Below are 19,504 nucleotides of genomic sequence, written 5' to 3' on the forward strand. Positions count from 1 at the left end.
TGCCTGAGAGGAGGGGGATAAGGAAGTGGGATCAAGAGGTACAAACTCCTTGGGGCGTCTGGGTGGCCCAGTCAGCTAAGCATCTGACTTCAGCTCAGGTCATGATCTCGAGGTTCATGAGATCGAGCCCCATGTTGGGCTCTGTGCTGACAGCTCAGAGCCTGGAGCCTGCTTCGGATTCTGTCTCCCTCTCTCTCTGCCCCTCCCCCATTCATGCTCTGTCTCTCTCTCTGTCCAAAATAAATAAACATTAAAAAAAAAAAAAGGTACAAACTCCCAATAACAAAATAAATAAGTCATAGGGATGTAAGTGAAGAATGGTGACTATAGTCAATAATATTGTGTTTCATATTTGAAAGTTGCTAAAGGAGTAGATATTAAAAAGTTCTTGTAGGAAAAAAAAGATTTTGTAACTATGTGTGGTGATGGATGTTAATGAGCATTATTGTGGTGATCATCTCACAATGTATACAAAAATAAAATCATTATGTCATTCACCTACAACTAATATAATATTAAATGTCAATTATACTTCAATATAAAAAAAACTAGAGAGAATTCTAGTATCTTTTCTCCTAAAGAAGAAAAATTGTGATACCATATGGCCTCAATGTGTTAATTAACCCAATTGTTGTAATCACTTCACAAAGCATACACATGTCAAATCATCATGTTGTACTATTTAAAATACACAATTTTAGGGGCACCTGGGTGGCTCAGTCAGTTGAGTGTCTGACTCTTGGGTTTGGCTCAGGTCATGATCTCAGGGTTGGTGAGTTCAAGCCCCATGTCGGTCTCTGCACTGACAGCGCAGAGCCTGCTTGGGATTCTCTCTCTTCCCTCTCTGTCTCTCTCTGCCCCTCTCCTGTTCATGCTCTCTCTTTCTGAAAATAAATAAACTTTAAAAAATTATAAATAAATAAAATATACAATTTTATTTGTCAATCATACGTCAATAAAGCTGAAAATTAAGAAAAAAAAAAAGAAGTTCTCACTCCAGCAACACATATACTAAAATTGGAATGGCATGGCCCCTGAACAAGGCTGACATGTAAATTAATGGAGCGTTCAATATCTTTTCAATAAGTCCTGGGATATAATGTAAGTATGGTGACTACAGTTAATAATAATGTATTGTATGTTTGCAGGTTGCTAAGAAAGGAGATCTTAAAAGTTCTTATCACAAGAAAAAATATTTTGTAATTTTGTGTGATAATGGATGTTAATTAGACTTATTGTGGTGATAATTTCACAAAAGGTTAAAAATATCAAATCATATTGTAGACTTGAAACTAATGTTATATGTCAGTTATGTCTCAATATAAAATTAAAAAAATAAATAAGAATATGGTCTCATAAAGTTAAAACCCAGAGCATAAAGCTGACCTCAGTAAATCAATCTCCACCCATGTGATCAAAATCATAAGCTATTGCCAGGTCCTGCTTTTCTCACATCCACTCATTTCCATGCACATCACACACACACACACACACACACACACACACACACACACACACAAGTCAGGAGCCAGCACTAAAAGGAAATTAAGGTGCAAGGGGCATCTGGGTGGCTCAGTTGGTTAAGCGTCTAACTTCAGCTCAGGTTATGGTTTCGCGGTCTGGGAGTTCAAGTCCCACGTCAGGCTCTGTGCTGACAGCTCGGAACCTGGAGCCTGCTTTGGATTCTGTGTCTCCCTCTCTCTCTCTGCTCCTCCCTTGCTTGCTCTCTCTCTCTCTCTCTCAAAAATAAACATTAAAAAAATTTTAAATGAAAAGGAAATTAAGGTCCTGCCTCAGGTTAGGAGCATGAGTCAGAATGAACTGGGCTCTGGCCCTAATCCTGCCACCTCATCAGTGAGTTCCTGAACTTGTCTAAACTTCAGTTTCCTCAGCCAGCAAGTGAAAAGAATAGTTCCAATCCCAGTGTAGTGAGGATTATTTTAGGTGAGCCATTGAAGAACCTGGCACAGTACTTGGCATGTTAATTACCAGTTCTCATTAAATGGTAGCCATTAGACGTACTTACATAATTACTTCTAATAAAGAAGTAAACCTAGAGTCACACCAATGTCTTTTATTTGAAATTATTTGCAAGGTTGATGTGGAAGAAGAAGAGTTTGTGAAGATGGGTGGGTGGTTCTTTAAATATCTCTCTTTACATTTTTAAGAATTACTTATTCTATTAAGATACCTTTGATTCTCCTTGTGCCCATAAAAGGACAACAACTCTCAACTCAGAGGCCAGAAGCAGCGGGAGCAGGTGCCCAGTCACCTTGGGGGACTGCCACACCCACTGCCGGCTGCAGTCACTCAGCACCCGCAGACACTCTCTTACAGCTACCTCCACCTGGCCTGGCATTCGGGGACCCGAAAAACACAGTGGCATCTGTAGTCATGATGTGGAGACAAAATACTATTTGGGCTCTTTTTCAAACAAGGAGGGCGTGTATTCTTCTCTGTGTTCTTCCTTCCTAGATTTCCTTCTTTCCTCCATTTTCTTTCGAGATTTTATCTCCATCCTCAGACATTCTCTTTCATTTCTCTCCTTTCTGCTCTCAGGTCCCTGAAAGAGAAAGGTCAGAAAAGGGTAGGAATGTACTAACAGCTAACAACGTACAACATTTCTCCTATCAGAGATGAAGAAAGCCCTGCTCATGTAGTAGACTTGCCCATCTTAGTTTCTCATAATAAGTTAGCATAAGCCTAAGTGTGTTGCTAAAGGTTTTAGTCATAAATAAAGGGAATGAGCCTTGGGTGTCAGCAGAGAGACTGTGGAGGAAACTCAGCCTGTACACAACCCTGTGTCTGCCTCTGACATGTAGAAAAATGTGTTCTCACAGTACGATATGATTAATAGTCTCCTGGTGCTTTTCTGAAGAGGACTATGGCAAGTGAATCATACATGGACTGATTCTAACTTCCCAGGGTCCACTTCTTTTAGATTACATTAATAGTAGGGTTTGCATTAGTTTTAATGTGTGAAGAATGGAGTGTTGAGGAATGACATCCAACCACATTGTCATTCCCCAACAGGTTGCCCAGGGGTCCACATTCACTGATTCACTGAACACACACTACTGCTCTAAGATCAGGAGATAACAGCACTAACTAAAGAAAGCCTACTTCTTCAATATTACACCTAGGTGGACAGTGACAGGCAATCAATAAGCCTAAAAGGCAACAAACGATATAACAGATAGTGATAAGTACAACGATGATGAGCAAACAGGGTGATATGATACAGAAGTGTGGAGGGGGGAGGGGAATGTTTCTTCAGTTTCCATGGTCAAGGAGCATCTTTCAAAGGAATTACTGACTAAAGAATGGCACTGATAAATGTGCTGATGGTGTCTACTTACACTTCTATTTTTAAGGAAAAAACCAAATAACATCATTACTGTCCCCCCGCCTCCCTATGAACTGGAAACGCGGGGGAACGCCTGAGTGTCTGTCAGTGTGATGAGAGGCAGTCAGATGAGCAAGATCGTGACTCAGTCCTGCAGGCTGAGTTATGAGGGTGTCCGGTTCCTGCAGTGGTGTCAGCTACTCTTCAGTGCTGAGTTGTTTTCACACCTACATGGCTTCATTTCTAACTATAGTGGTCCAGGGGTCAAAGTCACAAAGCCAAACAAACGGTGAAGCTGAGATGCAGCTTAAGAGAAACCTAAAAATTGTACCAGGTCTGTAAATGTGCCTCCAGATTGTGTTCGTCAGACCCGGCAGCTGTATTAGATCCATCAGGCTGATCAAAGTTCATACTAAGCAGTCATGAATGTCTCTAATACTTATAAGAACAGTACGAAAAAGGAGGAAATACAGTGATGATTACTTTCAGTCTGGCTTTTCCCTTATTGAGAATAAAGATTCTCTGAGCAACACTCATTAATAATGAACTGAAATCAGGGTGCCTGGGTGGCTCAGTCGGTTGAGCGTCCTAATTCGGCTCAGGTCATGATCTCACAGATCGTGGGTTCAAGCCCCGCATCAGGCTCTGTGCTGACCGCTTGCTCAGAGCCTGGAGCCTGCTTCAGATTCTGTGTCTCCTTCTCTCCCTGCCCCTCCTCCACTCATGCTTTTTCTCACTCTGTTTCTCAAAAATAAATAAATGTAAAAAAAAAATGAACTGAAATCTGTTTTCTTATTTCATTTAAAAACAAAATGTAAAAATTTTCGAAATAAGCCAGTTGAGTTTTTCAATATCAAAATGAAAGAATTTAATTTTGTTGGTCATGATCAGGTTACAAAATTAGCTTGTGGCTCTTTTTGATGCTGAAGGATAAAAAATTTTAATTTACATGTTACTATACATTTGGCTCCCAACCAAAATACATATCATTTTTAGATTTGCTAAGAAACCACACTTTTTTTTTTCAACGTTTTTGTTTTGTTTTGTTTTGTTTTTTTTTTTTTTTTTTATTTTGGGACAGAGAGAGACAGAGCATGAACGGGGAGGGGCAAAGAGAGAGAGGGAGACACAGAATCGGAAACAGGCTCCAGGCTCTGAGCCATCAGCCCAGAGCCTGACGCGGGGCTCGAACTCACGGACCGCGAGATCGTGACCTGGCTGAAGTCGGACGCTTAACCGACTGCGCCACCCAGGCGCCCCGAAACCACACTTTTTAGTGTAGTTAGCTTTAGAAAAGTATGTCAATTTTTAAGTAGGAACAAGTTTTAAAGTAAACGTATGTTCTAAATTTTTAATTTTACATTAGGATAAACTTTAAAGTATATACTCTTTAAAAATTGATATAAAAGAGGGGCATCTGGGTGGCTCAGTTGGTTAAGCGTCCGACACTTGGTTTCAGCTCAGGTCATGATTCCACAGTTCATGAGTCCAAGCCCTGCATCAGACTCTGCACTGAAAGTGTACAGCCTGCTTGGGATTCTCTCTCTCTCTCTCTCTCTCTCTCTCTCTGCCCCTCCCCTGCTCACACACACTCTCTCTCTCTCTTAAAATAAATAAAGAAACTTTTAAAAATTTATATAAAATAAAATATTCAATAAAGTTATTTATCCTATATACATTTATGTATATAATATGAAAAAATAACTGATTTTGTGAATCCCTAGGAGGTTTCTAGCTATTATACATAGCCGTGAAAAGAGTTCTTGAGTCAAAAAATTGAAAATGCTGTCTTGATTGCCTCAACACTCAAAAGGAAGAGCTTGGGGAATGAAATATTAGCAAATATTTTAGGGATAATATGATGAGTATCTTTTTAAATAGGAGAACTGATTTCATGATTGCACACTGTTAGGACTTATAATATTAGCAAATGATATCATAAAGCAGTTATATAAGATGTGGATCATGAGGACATCAGATCAACAAAGAACTGTTAAGATTAAGGTTTTTTTTTTTTTTTTTTCTCAAAATATACCGTGACTTGCTCTGGAAAAAAAAAATTAAGGCTGATATGTCTCCTGAATTAATATAATGAATTACTTTAACATGTAATTTTAAAACAAGAATTCTTTCATTTCTGTTTTATTCCTGCCGAAAGCTCATAATCTAAATCTAAGCATGAGGAAATATCAGATAAACCGAAATTAAGCATCATTCTAAAAAGGTGTCTAAAAAAGAAGCCTGTATTCTTCACATGTCAGGGTCATGAAAGACAAGGAAAGACTGAGGAACTGTTCCAGAATAAAATCAATTGGGGGGATGTGAAAATTGGTTGCAATACATGATCTGGAATTTCACTATAGAGAATATTAATGGGGCAACTGACAAAATATGAACAAGGTCAATAAATTAGATATAAAAGTATTGTGTTGGTGTTAATTTCCTGAGTTTAACTATTATACTGTGTCTTTCTAAGAGAATGTTCTGCCCTTGTTTGGGATTTAGGAAGGGGAGAAAGATACAAGTAAATATAACATAATAACATTTGGAGGGAATCTGAATGAAGAGTATATTTTTTATACTATTCTTGCAACACTGTTCTAAGTCTGAAACTGTAGTGTTTTGAAAAATGATGTAAAGAGGGGCACCTGGGTGGCTCAGTCGGTTAACTGTCCAACTTCGACTCAGGTCATGATCTCGCAGTTTGTGAGTTCGGACCCCACATCGGGCTTTGTGCTTTCAGCTCAGAGCCTGGAACCTGCTTCTGATTCTGTGTCTCCCCATCTCTCTGTCCCTCCCATGCTCATGCTCTGTCTGTCTCTGTCTCTCAATAATAAATAAACATTAAAAAAATTTTTTAAACGATATAAAGAAAAGACAAAACAGGAACTCTTAATAATATTTAGGTATGGTAAGTGACAGTTGCTCACTATTCTTCCTTCCTTACTCCTCTTATGATCAGGTGGAGAGAGCAGCCTACTGAAGGACAATCACACCCAGGGTCACTCTCTGATAGAAGTGAGGTGCCAGCTGCAAGGCAAAGATGAATGGTGACAGTCCCAACAGCCATCACTGCTAACCAGAAGGCATTGTGTTCACATGGACAATGAGGTAGGAAGCACCCGCAAGTCTTCCTCTGTACATTCATAGGACATAGCTCAAAAACCGGGTGGCAATATGCCTAGTTGCTTATTTGTTCTGCCTGGTGCATGGCAGAGACATATTATTATTCCTGTTTTGCAAAATAAAACAAACAAACAAAAAAACAGAAAAAAGAAGTTATTTTTCTCAAGGCCACTCAGCAAACATGTTGCATAGTTCAAAAACTATCCCCAAATTAATAGGTCTCTAGTTTATTACTTTATATATCAAGTTTGGCATTTGGAGTTTCTAGTCTTCACCCATTTCATGCCTGTCTCTCCTTTGTGTTTTATGTAGACTCCCACAAGGCCCTCTGAATGCCTGGACAGCTCCTACTCCTGGACACTCACTAGACGGGGTTCAGAGATCTCCTTCTGTGTGCTTTTTAGAAGTGCAGGGGAACACACTGCCGTCACACACTATCTGCTACAGAATTAAATACGAAAGGAACAGTTGGGGTAGTTTTTCCCTTCTTCAAATAGTGAAAGAAGAACAAGTCACGATTATTTATAAGAGTGACAAAAATAGTCTCAAAGAACCAGAGGACCTCAGTAACAAAAACATTCCACCTATAGTCCTCCAGGAATTCTTCTTACACTTATTGGAATCCCCAATAAAAATAATTTAGAAGATGAATATGCATCTGGGCTATCTAAAACTGAGTGTCATTTTTCATAGACCTCATCACTAAGCTGTAAATGAAGAAGTAAGAGTTGTTCTCCTCAAACTTGGGGAGGATGAACCCCTTTGGGTTTCCTTTTCTAAAGTGGTTAAATATTCAATAACTCTGTTACATACCAAAGAGACAGAGCGTCTGGTTCTAAAGCACAGTTGTTGTTCAAAGGACTCTGAGAATGCTTGAATTTTGGAATGGGATCTTCCTTTTGATTCCAGTGGCTCCTTGAATGACTCATCTGCTGAACATTTTCTATAATCCCGCATGTGGGTATGGCATCGAAATCCCTGGTCCTCATGAGAATGCCTTCTGGGATGGCTATCAGATGATGTGATTCTGGGAAGCACAGGAAACTGGAAATACAGAATAAAAATTTTTATAATATAAAGAGACTGTACAATATTAGCACAGGGACAGATTATCCATAAATTACCAACTAAACAAATCTCATGTTGAACTGAAATTTTATCTTTTTGATTAGCAGGACATTCCTTCTACAATGAAGGAGAGTCAATTGATTAAAACATTAAGTAGAACATCCCAAGACTAACTTTGTTCGTCCTCCACCATTAGGGCAATATAATGAAGCATTCCAAGCCCTAAATTGATACGTAAAAATAAATTCCAAAATTAAAAAAAAAACTTTAAAGAAGCTATAAATGTTTAAGAAATAATGCAAAGGTGAATAGTTATATGATTACTATATTTAGGAAGAATTTCTAAGCAAAAGCAATGGAAAAAGCCAAAAGGAAAAAACTAATTTAACTGCATAAAAATAAAGCTAATGTGCAGCACAAGCAACATAACAAAATTCATGGTAGATTTAAAAACTTTAAAAATATTTGCTACATTTTAGTAATGTTTAATAATAATATCCTGAAAAGAACTATCTCACATACATATAAACATACAAGTCATATAATATAATAGTATCAATGTTAAAGTCATAATCAGAAAACAATCAAAGGACAGACAGTTCAGGGAAGCCAATCTTGAAAGAACTATTCTCTTAGGTCGCCTGGGTGGTTCAGTCAGCTAAGGGTCTGACTTTAGCTCAGGTCATGATCTTGAGGTTTGTGAATTTGAGCCCCTCATTGGGCTCTCTGCTGTCAGCACAGGGCCCATTTTGGATCCTCTGTCTCCCTCTCTCTTTGCTCCTCCCCCACTCGCTCACTCTGTCTTAAAAATAAATAAATATTAAAAAAAAAAAGAGGGGTGCCTGGGTGGCTCAGTTGTCCAGCTTCGGCTCAAGTCATGATCTCACAGTTTGTGGGTTTGGGCCCCGCGTCAGGCTCTGTGCTGACAGCTCAGAGCCTGAAGCCTGCTTCAGATTCTGTGTCTCCCTCTCTCTCTGCCCCTCCCTGGCTCTTGTTCTCTCTCTCTCTCTCTCTCTCTCTCTCTCTCTCTCTCTCTCTCTCAAAAATAAACATTAAAAAATTAAAAAAAAAAAAAGAACTGTTCTCTCAATTTTTCTCACTTCCCAACCGACTCCAATTTAGCTTTTGCACCCAAGGCTGATTTTGGTCAGGATATTGGTCTCAATGTTGCCAAACGCTGTGCACTTTTGCTCTTAAATCATTTTGTAGCATTCAATCCAGTAGCACACATGGCTCCCCTGGAAACAATCTTTCCTTGTCTTCTACCACTGCAGCTCAAGGGTGATCTTTCTGCATTGTGTTTTAGACATTGCTACTCCCTTGTTCCTCTAGCAGCTTACAACTATTGGAGTTCCTCTGGGTTCTAAACTAGTCTTTCTTCCCTTCCTTTCCTTTCTCACTCTACACTGTCCCCCTAAATATCTCATCCTCAGGCTTCAGTTTCTAGCTATATTATGATTTCCTAATGTGTATTGTTAGAGCAGACATCTCCTTGGAGTTTCTGCACCCTCAAGCTTACTCATGGTATCCCACTGGCACCCAATCTGACTTGTGCAAATCTGAACTCATGACCTCTCCTCCCCAAACCTGCTCCTCCTGTGTCCCCTAACTTAGAAGATGGCACCACCATGCACTCAGTTACTCAGACCAGTAACTCAGGAGCCACTCTTCACATTCAATTGCCACGTCAGCAGATTCCACCTCTCAAATGTCTCTAAAAACTATCCATGCTTTTCTAGCGCCACTGTTACTATTGTAATTCAAGGCACCCAGATCATCTTTCAGCCAGGTTACAGAAGCAACCTCTTCATAGTGGATGTCCCATATCCACGCACTCATTTATTTTGTTGTTCCTGCAGCAGAAAGAGTGGGGAGGACAACCACCAAGTCACAACTGATCACTTTTCGTTTTGCACCTCATCTTGTACCACCTGCCCTTTCGGTGACAGTCTCACTGGTTAGTCACTTCCTCCAACTCCCATGCTCCTACCTGGAACAGGCACCTTCACAGGTGGTCCTCTGTGCTCATGACCACTCACCACCCCACCACATTACCTCAGGTAATGGCTAATCATACTCAGTCATTCTGCATTTCCACAGAAACCCTTCCCTACTGCCCTGGTTGGTTCCGGTCCCAGTTAGATGCCTTCCTGGGATCTCGTACTTCTCCTGTATGATACTCATCACAACTATACTCAATATTTGGGGTAATTTTGTTACACGTCTCTCTTCTCCATTAGACCATATGCTCCATCACATCAAGAGCCATGTTTCATCCTCTGCTAGAATCCCACTATGCAGCACTTTGCCTTATTCACAGCATGAGTTCATTAAATATATATTAGATGAGGGGCACCTGGCTGGCTCAGTTCAAAGAGCATGAGACTCTCAATCTTGGGGTTGTGAGTCTGAGCCCCACGTTGGGTGTAGAGATTACCTTTTTAAAAATCTTAAACCTTTTAAAAATTAAACCTTAAAATATATATATGTATATGCATATACATATATATACACATATATATTCTTTCATTCTCTCTCTCTATATATATGAATAAATATACAGAGAATGAATGAAAAATAAATACCAAAATACCAGCTGGTAAAAATTGTTTATGCTTATTAGTAGTCAAAGATTATGGAAAATGAAATAATACACAATCTTACCTTTCAGTTTTAAAACAAAAATGTTACTAATGGTACCAATACCAGCAAGAGTGCAGGGATCTAGGCTGGTAGGACCACAAATGTGGATAGCCTTCCCAGAAAGCTGTTGGCAATATGTGCCAGGGGGCTTACAATATCCCCCTCCTTGGATCCATCCATTGCACATTGTTGTTTGCTGTATTGTGTCCCCCTGCCCCAAATTCATATGTTGAAGCCTTATATGAGTAGCTCAGAATATGACTACATTTGGAGATAGGGCCTTTAAAGATTAAGTCAAGGTAAGACCATTATGGTGGGTCTCATTCCAGTCTGACAAGTGCCATTATAAGAAAAAGAAATTTGGACACACACGGAGGGATGCCAGAGATAGGCTCACACAGAGGAAGGACCATGAAGACACAGCAAGAAAGTGGCCATCTGCAAGCTGAGAAGAGAGGCTTTGGAAGAAACCAAACCTGCTCACACCTTTATCTCAGACTACTAACCTCCAGAACTGTGAGAAAATAAATTCCTGCTGCTTCAGTCACCCAGTCACCCAGTCACCCAGTCAGCCAGTCTAGTCACCCGAAAAAACTAATACACATGTCTAGAAACGTTCTCTCAAAAAATAATCAAAAATGTGGTTAAAGATTTGCAAAGCTACTAAAAAGACATGAGGTAAATTTCTATATATTATTCCATTTATTATAGGTAATACAGAGTACTTGGTGCTTTGGATAAACTGGGGAGCTAAACAGGCACAGTGTCTTGCAGAGAGATGATGTCTGCATAGGAGAAGGACACTAAACAAAAAGGGCATATGCCTACAGCCTTGGCCAAATGCTGTAAAGGAAAAGTTCAAGGTGCCTTGAGAGGATATAATAGGGTAAAATAATGTATGTTTGTGTGGGTGCTGGAGTGGCTAAGAGGATCGGGGAGACCTTTGTGAAGGTGTGATGATTAAGATACAATCTGAAGGATGAGCAGGGTTAATTAGGAACAGGGAACACTTTTCTGCCTGAGGATGAGCCCCATATGTGCCACAGAAGAGCTTGCCGGCTGGAAGGAAAAGAAGCTCGCTGAGTGGGAGCGCCTGGGAGGAGGGAGATGGGAGGAGGGCTTGAAGCAGGATAACATTGTAAGATGGACAACCTTAAAACATACCTGAATGCTCTGGGCTGATGGCTCGGAGCCTGGAGCCTGTTTCCGATTCTGTGTGTGTCTCTCTCTCTCTGCCCCTCCCCCGTTCATGCTCTGTCTCTCTCTGTCCCAAAAAATAAATAAACGTTGAAAAAAAAAATTTTTTTTTAAAAAAAACATACCTGAATGTTTTGAAAGGTTTTCTTTGTGCCATGGAACTTTTTTTTTTTTTTTTAGTATTTTCTAAGTTTTCTGCAGTGATCATGTATTATATTATCGAGAAAAAAATGGTACTTTAAAAACTTGAGACTGAGACACAGAAGAACACATACTAAATGACTCCACTTGCATGAGGTCTCTAAATTCCTCAAACCCATAGAAGCGAGGAATAGAGTGGTGGTTGCCAGGACTTGAGAGAAGGGGGAAACAGGAAGTGGCAAATCAATGGGTGTAAAGTTCCAGTTATGCAAAGATGAATGAGTTCTAAAGATCTACTGTACAGCCTTGGGCCTATAGTTAACAATACTGTATTGCACACTTAAAAATCTGCTAAGATGGTAGATCTAGCATTAAGTGTTCTTGCCACAATAAAATTTTAAAAATAAAATTTTTAGGGGCGCCTGGGTGGCTCAGTTGGTTGAATGTCCAACTTTGGCTCAGGTCATGATCCCGTGGTCTGTGAGTTCAAGCCCCGCATGGGGCTCTGTGCTGACAGCTCGGAGCCTAGAGCCTGTTTCGGATTCTGTCTCCCTCTGTCTCTGCCCCGCCACCCCCCCCTAACGCTCTGTCTCCCTCTGCCTCAGAAATAAATAAACATTAAAAAAAATTAAAAATAAATAAATAAATATAATTTTTAAATTTGAGGTTGGATATGAAATGAGAATGTTTGCACAAAGGGCCTAAAAGAATGGCAAGAGTTATATACTTAATATTATATACTTAATATTTCCTATCAGATAGGTTTTTCCAGTTGTTTGTTTTTGTGTGTGACTTTGTGGGAAACAGGCTTAAAAGAGGTCTCTAATCGATTACAGGGAGAAGTTCCCATTTTTAAATATGTTTACTTACCATGCAAGCTCTACTCTTGGAATTTTATATGCCCTTCAAGTGTAATTTTCCTGGCAAAGACATGAAACAGTGCCCTAGCTTATTTTTATGTAGCTTATTTTTGCCAAGTACGTACATATCACCTCCACAGCCGTGGACTAGCCTTAGAGGTTTCTCTCCCACACTGTGAGTGTGGGCTCTTGCCCATGGGATGGGATCCTTCATTTTGAGCTCACCAGCTGGGGTCCCAGATGACAGAGTGACAAAGCATGTACAGACACTGCCTTCAGAGCAGTCACTGTCCAGTTCCCAGTTCTGACCCAAGGCATAGGTTCTCACTTTAATTAATTAATTAATAAGAAATCGGTGGGGCACCTGGCTGGCTCAGTCCATGGAGCATGTAACTCTGGGTCTCAGGATTGTGAGTTTGAGCCCCACGTTGGGTGGAGAGATTACTTAAAAATAAAATCTTTAAAAATTATAATAATAAATAAATAAAAAGACATTGGTTATGTAAAATTTTCCTCTGGAGAGCTTAACTACTTGATATTCTTTGTCTTGGCTTTAATTGCAATCACCCTTCACTTGTACCCCTCCTGCTCTCTGTGTAAATACAAGCCCCTGAGACACCCATTAACACCAAAATGAGAAACAATGAGGAGAAAGTTCCAGGTGCTGGGATAATAAGACCCATGTTAAGTTGTAGTGCACAGTACCAGAGTACCACACTCTCTGGGGACCATGTCCTTGACCTCTGACCTCAGAACAAATCCTGGGAGGGAATCATCCTTCCCTTTTACAGATGAGGAAAATGAATCTTAGGTCAGCTAAATGTCTCGCCTAAGACTTATGCATGCAGGTGGAGAGAAAGAGAAAGGGCAAGCTTTATGGTGTCTCTTCTTATAAGAGTAGCAATCCCATCTCACCTCATGAGCTCATCTACACCTAATTACTTCCAAAGGCCTCATCTCCAAATACCATCACATTCGGGGTTAGGACTTCAGCATATGAACTTTGGAGGGTTAGCAGGGGGAGGGGGCGACATCAGTCCATAAACAGAACACATGCCAAATGCCAACCACCAGTATAAAATTACCTACTGTCTTCCCATTGTGATATAAGAGAGAAAGAGAAACATTAGAGACAATGAGGGAAAGGCAAAATGAAAGACTCTAGAACTTTTTGCAGTACTTAACTAAAGCACCATCTGGAAAAAAATTCCCAATTTTCAACACTTCCAGCACATAATAATAACAAGCATAGGTGCTCATTAGGTACCAGGCAATGTCCTAATTACATTATATAAATTACTTATTAAATCTTCCCTACACCCTTATGAGGCATATGCTGTTCCCATCAGTCACCTTTACATATGGTCAGAGAGACGTAGGTAACTCAGTCAGTTACGCTGTTAGTGGCCGACCCTGGGTGGCTGCCTCTGGAGCCCTCCCTTCATCCTTCTCTACTCTGCTGCCCTTCCAGCGACAACTCTACATCCAGTAGAAAATAGAAAACAAATCCATAGAGTGTTATGCTAAAAGTGCTACCGTAGGGTTGTCACTGTTGCCTGAAACTCTATCACTAGTTTCATCTTTGGGATTAAGGCATTGTCTCCCGTTGAAATTAAATATAAATTTAACCTGAAAAACAAGAAACCACTGTTACTCACGTAACTTTAGGGCATTCCTTCTCCTCAGGTTTATGAAAAATCCTCTGAGGGGGCCATGCCCCGCCCGCTCCGTGTAGTGAACAAATGCGGGCAAACCACCCCTATGGTGAGATACTGTAATGGTGACAGTGTGTAGCCATACTCAGGTCAGTCAGGATAAAAATGAAAATTATAAGTGTCTTCTATTGCTTTAAATTGAGACCATGAAGAGAGAATATAAAAATGGTTAAAGGAGATTATTTATTTATTTATTTATTTTGAGGGAGACAGTGTGCGTGGGGGAGGGACAGACAGAGAGAATCCCAAGCAGGCTCTGGGATGTCAGCACAGAGCCCCACACAGGTTTTGAACTCAGAAACTGGGAGATCATGACCTGAGCTGAAACCAAGAGTCGGGTGCTTAACCAGCTGAGCCACCCAGATGCCCCAAAGGTGATTATTTCCAAAAAGAAAAAAATGGGGACACATAGGTGGCTCAGTCCGTTGAGCATCCAGCCTCTGCTCAGGTCATGATTTCTTGGTTCATGGGTTCAAGCCCTGCCTCGGACTCTGTGCTGACAGCATGGAGCCTGCTTCGGAGTTTCTTTCTTTCTGCCCCTCCCCTGCTTGTGTTCTCTCTCTCTCTCTTTCTCTCTCTCTCTCTCTCTCTCTCTCTCTCTCTCTCTCTCAAAAATGAATAAACATGAAAAAAAATTTTAATCCCTTGGGTGCAGACAGGTAGAGGCTTATTTTTATATCCCCTCAAATGATATCATGTGGGCAACCATATACTGTGCCTACCTTGGAGCATAGAGGAAGCACTGAGAAAGCATTTAGAATTAGCAAAGCTAGGGGTGCCGGAGTGGCTCAGTTGGTTATGCACCCAACTTGAGCTCAGGTCATGATTTCATAGCTCCTGGGTTCAAGCTCCCCACTGACCAGCTCTGTGCTGACAGCTCAGAGCCTGGGGCCTGATTGGGATTCTGTGTCTCCCTCTCTCTCTCTGCCTCTCCCCCACTCACACTCTGTCTCTTTCTCTCTCTCTCTCAGAAGTAAATAAACATTAAAAAATAAATTAAAAAACAGAATTAACAAAGCCCTCGGCCAGGGAATTTGGTTCTTCCTTGACGACTCCTTTCATTTAGCATAATCTCCCTTTCCATAGGCCCAAACTGTGCCAAAGGATGGTAAGAGAACCATGGTAAGGTACAGAAGATGCCTAGAAAGCTGAATAGACTAAAGTCTTTAAAATCCGCTTTCAAAGAGCAGAATAAATAAGGAATACAGAAACTTTTACTTGTGGCGCTGGAGGTACAAGGCACATCAGTTCAGTTAATGAAAGGGACTTCATATCACTTCATTTTTTTCCACCAAGAACATCAGGACAGTAAAGTTAGATTTCTAAATTCACTTTAAATCAGCAATCATAGATCATTAAACTGAGGCTTGTTAAAAAATAGTGTTCTCTAAAAAGGACCACCCTCTACCCCTTGTCTACCTTGTTCTTTCTGACAAATTGTATTTTCCACTAGACTGGAAGTTCCACAAGCTCAGAGATTTTGTTTGTCTTCTTGTGCCCTATAAGCCTATAGAGGCTTGCATAATGTCTGGCACATAATAGGTATTCAATAAATATGTTCAATGAATCAAGGCTCTATTGCTATGGTTTTGCGGGAATCATGAGGCTGAAAGCCATATTAGAAACCACATTCAAATGGGAAAGAAGAAGAAAACTCTTCTCTTCCAACGCATGTAATATTTATGGATACAGGTTACTAATAGGTTGTGAGAGGGAAGAGCCTTAGATTGGAGCAGTGGGGAGAGAAGAAAAGAGATAAGGCTAAGAGTAAGCTTTTCTTTTTAAGTTATTCATTGAGCTCAAAGCAAAACACACACACACAAAATGAAAACCTAATGGTTCTCATATCTCTAAGGTAAGAAAAACCTGAGTACATTTTAGAATTCGAACAGTTAAGTATCCAACTACAGGCTCTCTTCATAAATATGTGGCATAATGTGACCAGAGGTGGAGATTCAGACCCCTGACTGTTTCCCAGGACTCTGCTCACCTCACTCTGGGTCCCCTGCTCTGTGTTCTGTGCTTATGCTCTTGCTGTTCTATTGAGTAATGTGGTCATTTTTATTCCATGCTTTGCATCCTTAAATAAGCACATACTTTCTGCATGTTAGTCTGATAATTATGGAAGTCACTGTTGACTAAGAGAATCTGAAGAGGTTAATTCAGGCAAATGCTCAAAGCTAGTATGAGCAGGAAAAGATATATGGACATCTTTCAGAAATGTCATACATAACAAATTCCACCCTGATAGTTTAAGGCAAACAGCACTGAAACCTAAAAATGGATTCTCTAAAAAGGGTGGATTATCTCAGTATTAAAAGTCTAATAAATCCTAAAATTTATTCAACAAAACTGTATTTTAAAAGTCATGTGTCTTCTTTTGTTTTCCTATTTTCAGTGGCTCCAAAGGGCTGTTGGGATAAATAGCAAATCAGAATTTTTCTCTTTGTTTCTCCCTGGTCCTCTCTATCTGGAAACTGGAAACTAATTACACTTCTGGTTCACACATTGTGAATACCTCACTCGAAGTGGAACATAAGAGATTAAAATGAGAGTGTGATATGCAGGTGTTCATTTACAACAGAATCATGGACAGTTAGCACTAGAAGGGTTCCCAGGGATCTTCCAGTCCAGCCTCTCTTCTTTTTTAGTTAAGGTACCTGAAGCTCAAAGAGCTGTTGAAACTTGCCCTTAGTCCCTGAGTATGCATTTGGTAAGAAACCTATTTTCAAATATTTGTGTCTCAAAGACATTCCTCAAAACTTGTTGGTCAGTGGGAGTAAAAGAGATTTTGCCTTACACACTTTTATATCCCTTATAAGCATCAAGCATCTGAGAACTCTAGGGATAAAAATGAAATAAAATAACATTACCCCAAAACTTACTTGTTTCTGGGGTTGACAGAGGCAGAAGGTTGGTAATGTATTCTCTACAGCTGGAATTCTAAGTGACTCATGAAAAAGAAAAGCTGTATTATTGTTGTGTAACTGGGAAGCAGAGGACACGTGTGTCTGCAGTGGAGTCTTCTAGCACCGCAGTTGAACAAAGAGAACCACTGTCTGCACCTGCTGCGGAGTCCTCACCTGGTCAGGCCCACCCACTCCCCATCAGGGGCTTTCCTGCTTGCATCTTGTTCCCTAGACATTGGGTGTTTGCCTTGCTGAGGGCAGGACAATTGTGGCTCCTTCTACCCTCAGGAAACCAAAGGGGAACCAGAAGAAAAAGGATATCAAATTTTTTCAAAGGTGGTGATTTATTATGTGGAATCACCAATTCTTCAGAGGTTATCAAATAGTGGAGCTTATTTTCAGTATTTTAAAAAGACTATAGGAAATCACACATTGACCCATGCCGATGCTGCACAAACTATAATATCAAGTGTCTTTCCTTTGGTTTGAATTATATTAACCCTCAGAAGGATTGTCTCAGGTTTATCAGTAGCTCCAAATCGTAGTTAAAGATATCTTAGACTACTAAAAATGAAGAAATCTTTACCTAATAGATGAACATCAGTTCCCCTGGAGAACAAGATAAAGTAATAAAAGGGATTTTTGTGGATATAAAAAGGTTTAGAAGTACTGCTTTTTAACCAAAGAAAATTTTATACCAAAGGCCTCTTCAAAAATTATCCAATAGAAACCCCCCTCCCCTAGTCCAGCTCTCCCCTGGTTCTCTGATAATAACTCACTGGGCAGGGCAGGGAGGTTTTCCTGTAACTGGCAGCTTGTGATCCATGACGGTCTCGGAGTCCTCTCTCATTCTCTTCTATCCAGCTGTGACCCCAGAAGCTGCTCATCCATTTGGCAAAGGACACATCATCATCATCATCATCATCATCTTTGTGCTCCATGTATAGGTGATTCAAGGTACTGAAGGCCTGTCCCTAGATCTGACAGAGAGCAATATCATCCAACAGGGCTGACTTGATGAAACCCAGGATCTCCCCCAAAAGACAAAATGAAGCTGGTATTTTCAAATGCTCTCCGATAATGGGATTCTTAAGGGAGAAAGATTTACTAAACAACCACTTCACCATCAGGCAGCCTCAGGGAATGTCTATTTATAAATTGTGCAGCCCACATTCCCTCCCCTCCCCCTGTCTTTTTAAATTGAGGCTTTTTAATCCTTCCATTGCTGGGGCTTGTGCCTCCAAGCCTAAGGGTGGGAAGCACAGTCCACTGCCTGGTTTTCCCTGTGCTTTGCTGCCGATGGCATGTGATGGCATCTCCAGCTGTCAATGATGATGGAGCATGACCTTATAATATGCCTGTCAGCTCCAGGCTAGTTCTGAAATGGGGCCACTTACAAGGGACAGACTGACTACAGCCTGCTAGATGGCCAGCTTTTGGCATGTTATATTGTCTGCTAGATACACTCCTAGTAAATAAAACTGCTATTGATACAAAATCCTGGGATTAAGGGAGCATTTTTTTTTTACTGATGTATCATTTATATCTGCATAAATGTAAATAATATACATGTATGTATATAATGTACAAATATTAAGTGTTCAGTTTGATGAATTTTTTACATGCATATACCCATATATGATCACCACCATGCAGGTGAAGACAAAACACTTCCAGCATCTCAGCTGGCTCCCTTTGTCCTTCCTCCAATACATCCTCCCTCCAAAAGGTTATGACTTCTGGCTGCTGACTCTATAATTTTGCCTGTTTTTGAACTTTGTTTCAATGGTATTATACAGAATGTATTATTTCATATCATTCAATGTTATATTGGTGATATTTATCCATACTTTTGTCGTAATGGTAGTTCATGCTATATAGTACTGCATTGTATGAATATCCCACATTTTAAAAAATTCAATCTACTAACTGATGGTCATTTTGGGCTGTCATTTGGGTTGTGTTCAGGTAGGGCTATTATAAAAAGCTTCTATGAACACTATAACCTTGCCTTTTAGTGGGCATTTTTTGAGATAACAGGAATAATACATTTATTAAACCCCTGCTTTGTACCAGGTATGAAGTCAAATATTTTACATATTTGTAAATGTACATATTTTTAAATGTGTCCTGGGAGACTTGTATCACATTTTATAGATAAGGACAGTGAGATTCAAACAGATCATCACTTGCTCAAGGTTAAATTACTACTAAGCAGCACAGCCAAGTTTGAAGCAAGGACTAGAATAATGAAGTCCAGACTCCACCATTCCACCAGTATTCCAAGAAAACTTTGAGAAATCTTGCATTTGTAAACAGAGGTATTCTTGGCCATTTCCCATATGAAAACTCTCTGAGCTGCAAAAAGACATGCTTAATAATTGTGACCAGTGTTTCTAGAGCATGGTACCACAATTTCTAAGTTGCTAAGGGAAAATAACCAAAGCATAAAATAGCTTGCAACATTTTTACTTCTTGTTTTAAATAGTGAGAGATACA

The 19,504-nt window shown here is 40.1% G+C and overlaps 1 protein-coding gene across 1 annotated transcript; it reads right to left on the reverse strand.

The window, feature by feature from the left end:
• Positions 1–2,232: 2,232 nt before the first annotated feature.
• On the reverse strand, positions 2,233–17,946 carry LNP1 (leukemia NUP98 fusion partner 1). Its single transcript, XM_047098694.1, has 3 exons — positions 17,785–17,946; positions 7,286–7,516; positions 2,233–2,563 (listed from the first exon to the last, which is right to left on the reverse strand). The coding sequence occupies exons 1-3, from the start codon at positions 17,944–17,946 to the stop codon at positions 2,414–2,416; spliced, it is 543 nt and encodes a 180-aa protein (XP_046954650.1). The 3' UTR covers positions 2,233–2,413.
• Positions 17,947–19,504: the final 1,558 nt, after the last annotated feature.

The sequence above is a fragment of the Lynx rufus genome, unplaced genomic scaffold, assembly GCF_022079265.1.
Source record: "Lynx rufus isolate CCGP_SWC_20201006 ecotype Redwood Valley unplaced genomic scaffold, mLynRuf1.p SCAF_5, whole genome shotgun sequence".
Lineage (NCBI taxonomy): Eukaryota > Metazoa > Chordata > Mammalia > Carnivora > Felidae > Lynx > Lynx rufus.

What these genes read in the sequence shown, in the direction of transcription:
- LNP1 (XM_047098694.1), bottom strand. Translation starts at nt 17,946, where the DNA reads ATGGAGCACAAAGATGATGATGATGATGATGATGATGTGTCCTTTGCC. An exon ending in AAACCTCCCTGCCCTGCCCA is followed by an intron (nt 7,517 to 17,784) that starts GTGAGTTATTAT and finishes CTGTATTTCCAG; the next exon opens with TTTCCTGTGCTTCCCAGAAT. An exon ending in CCAGACGCTCTGTCTCTTTG is followed by an intron (nt 2,564 to 7,285) that starts GTATGTAACAGA and finishes TTTCTCTTTCAG; the next exon opens with GGACCTGAGAGCAGAAAGGA.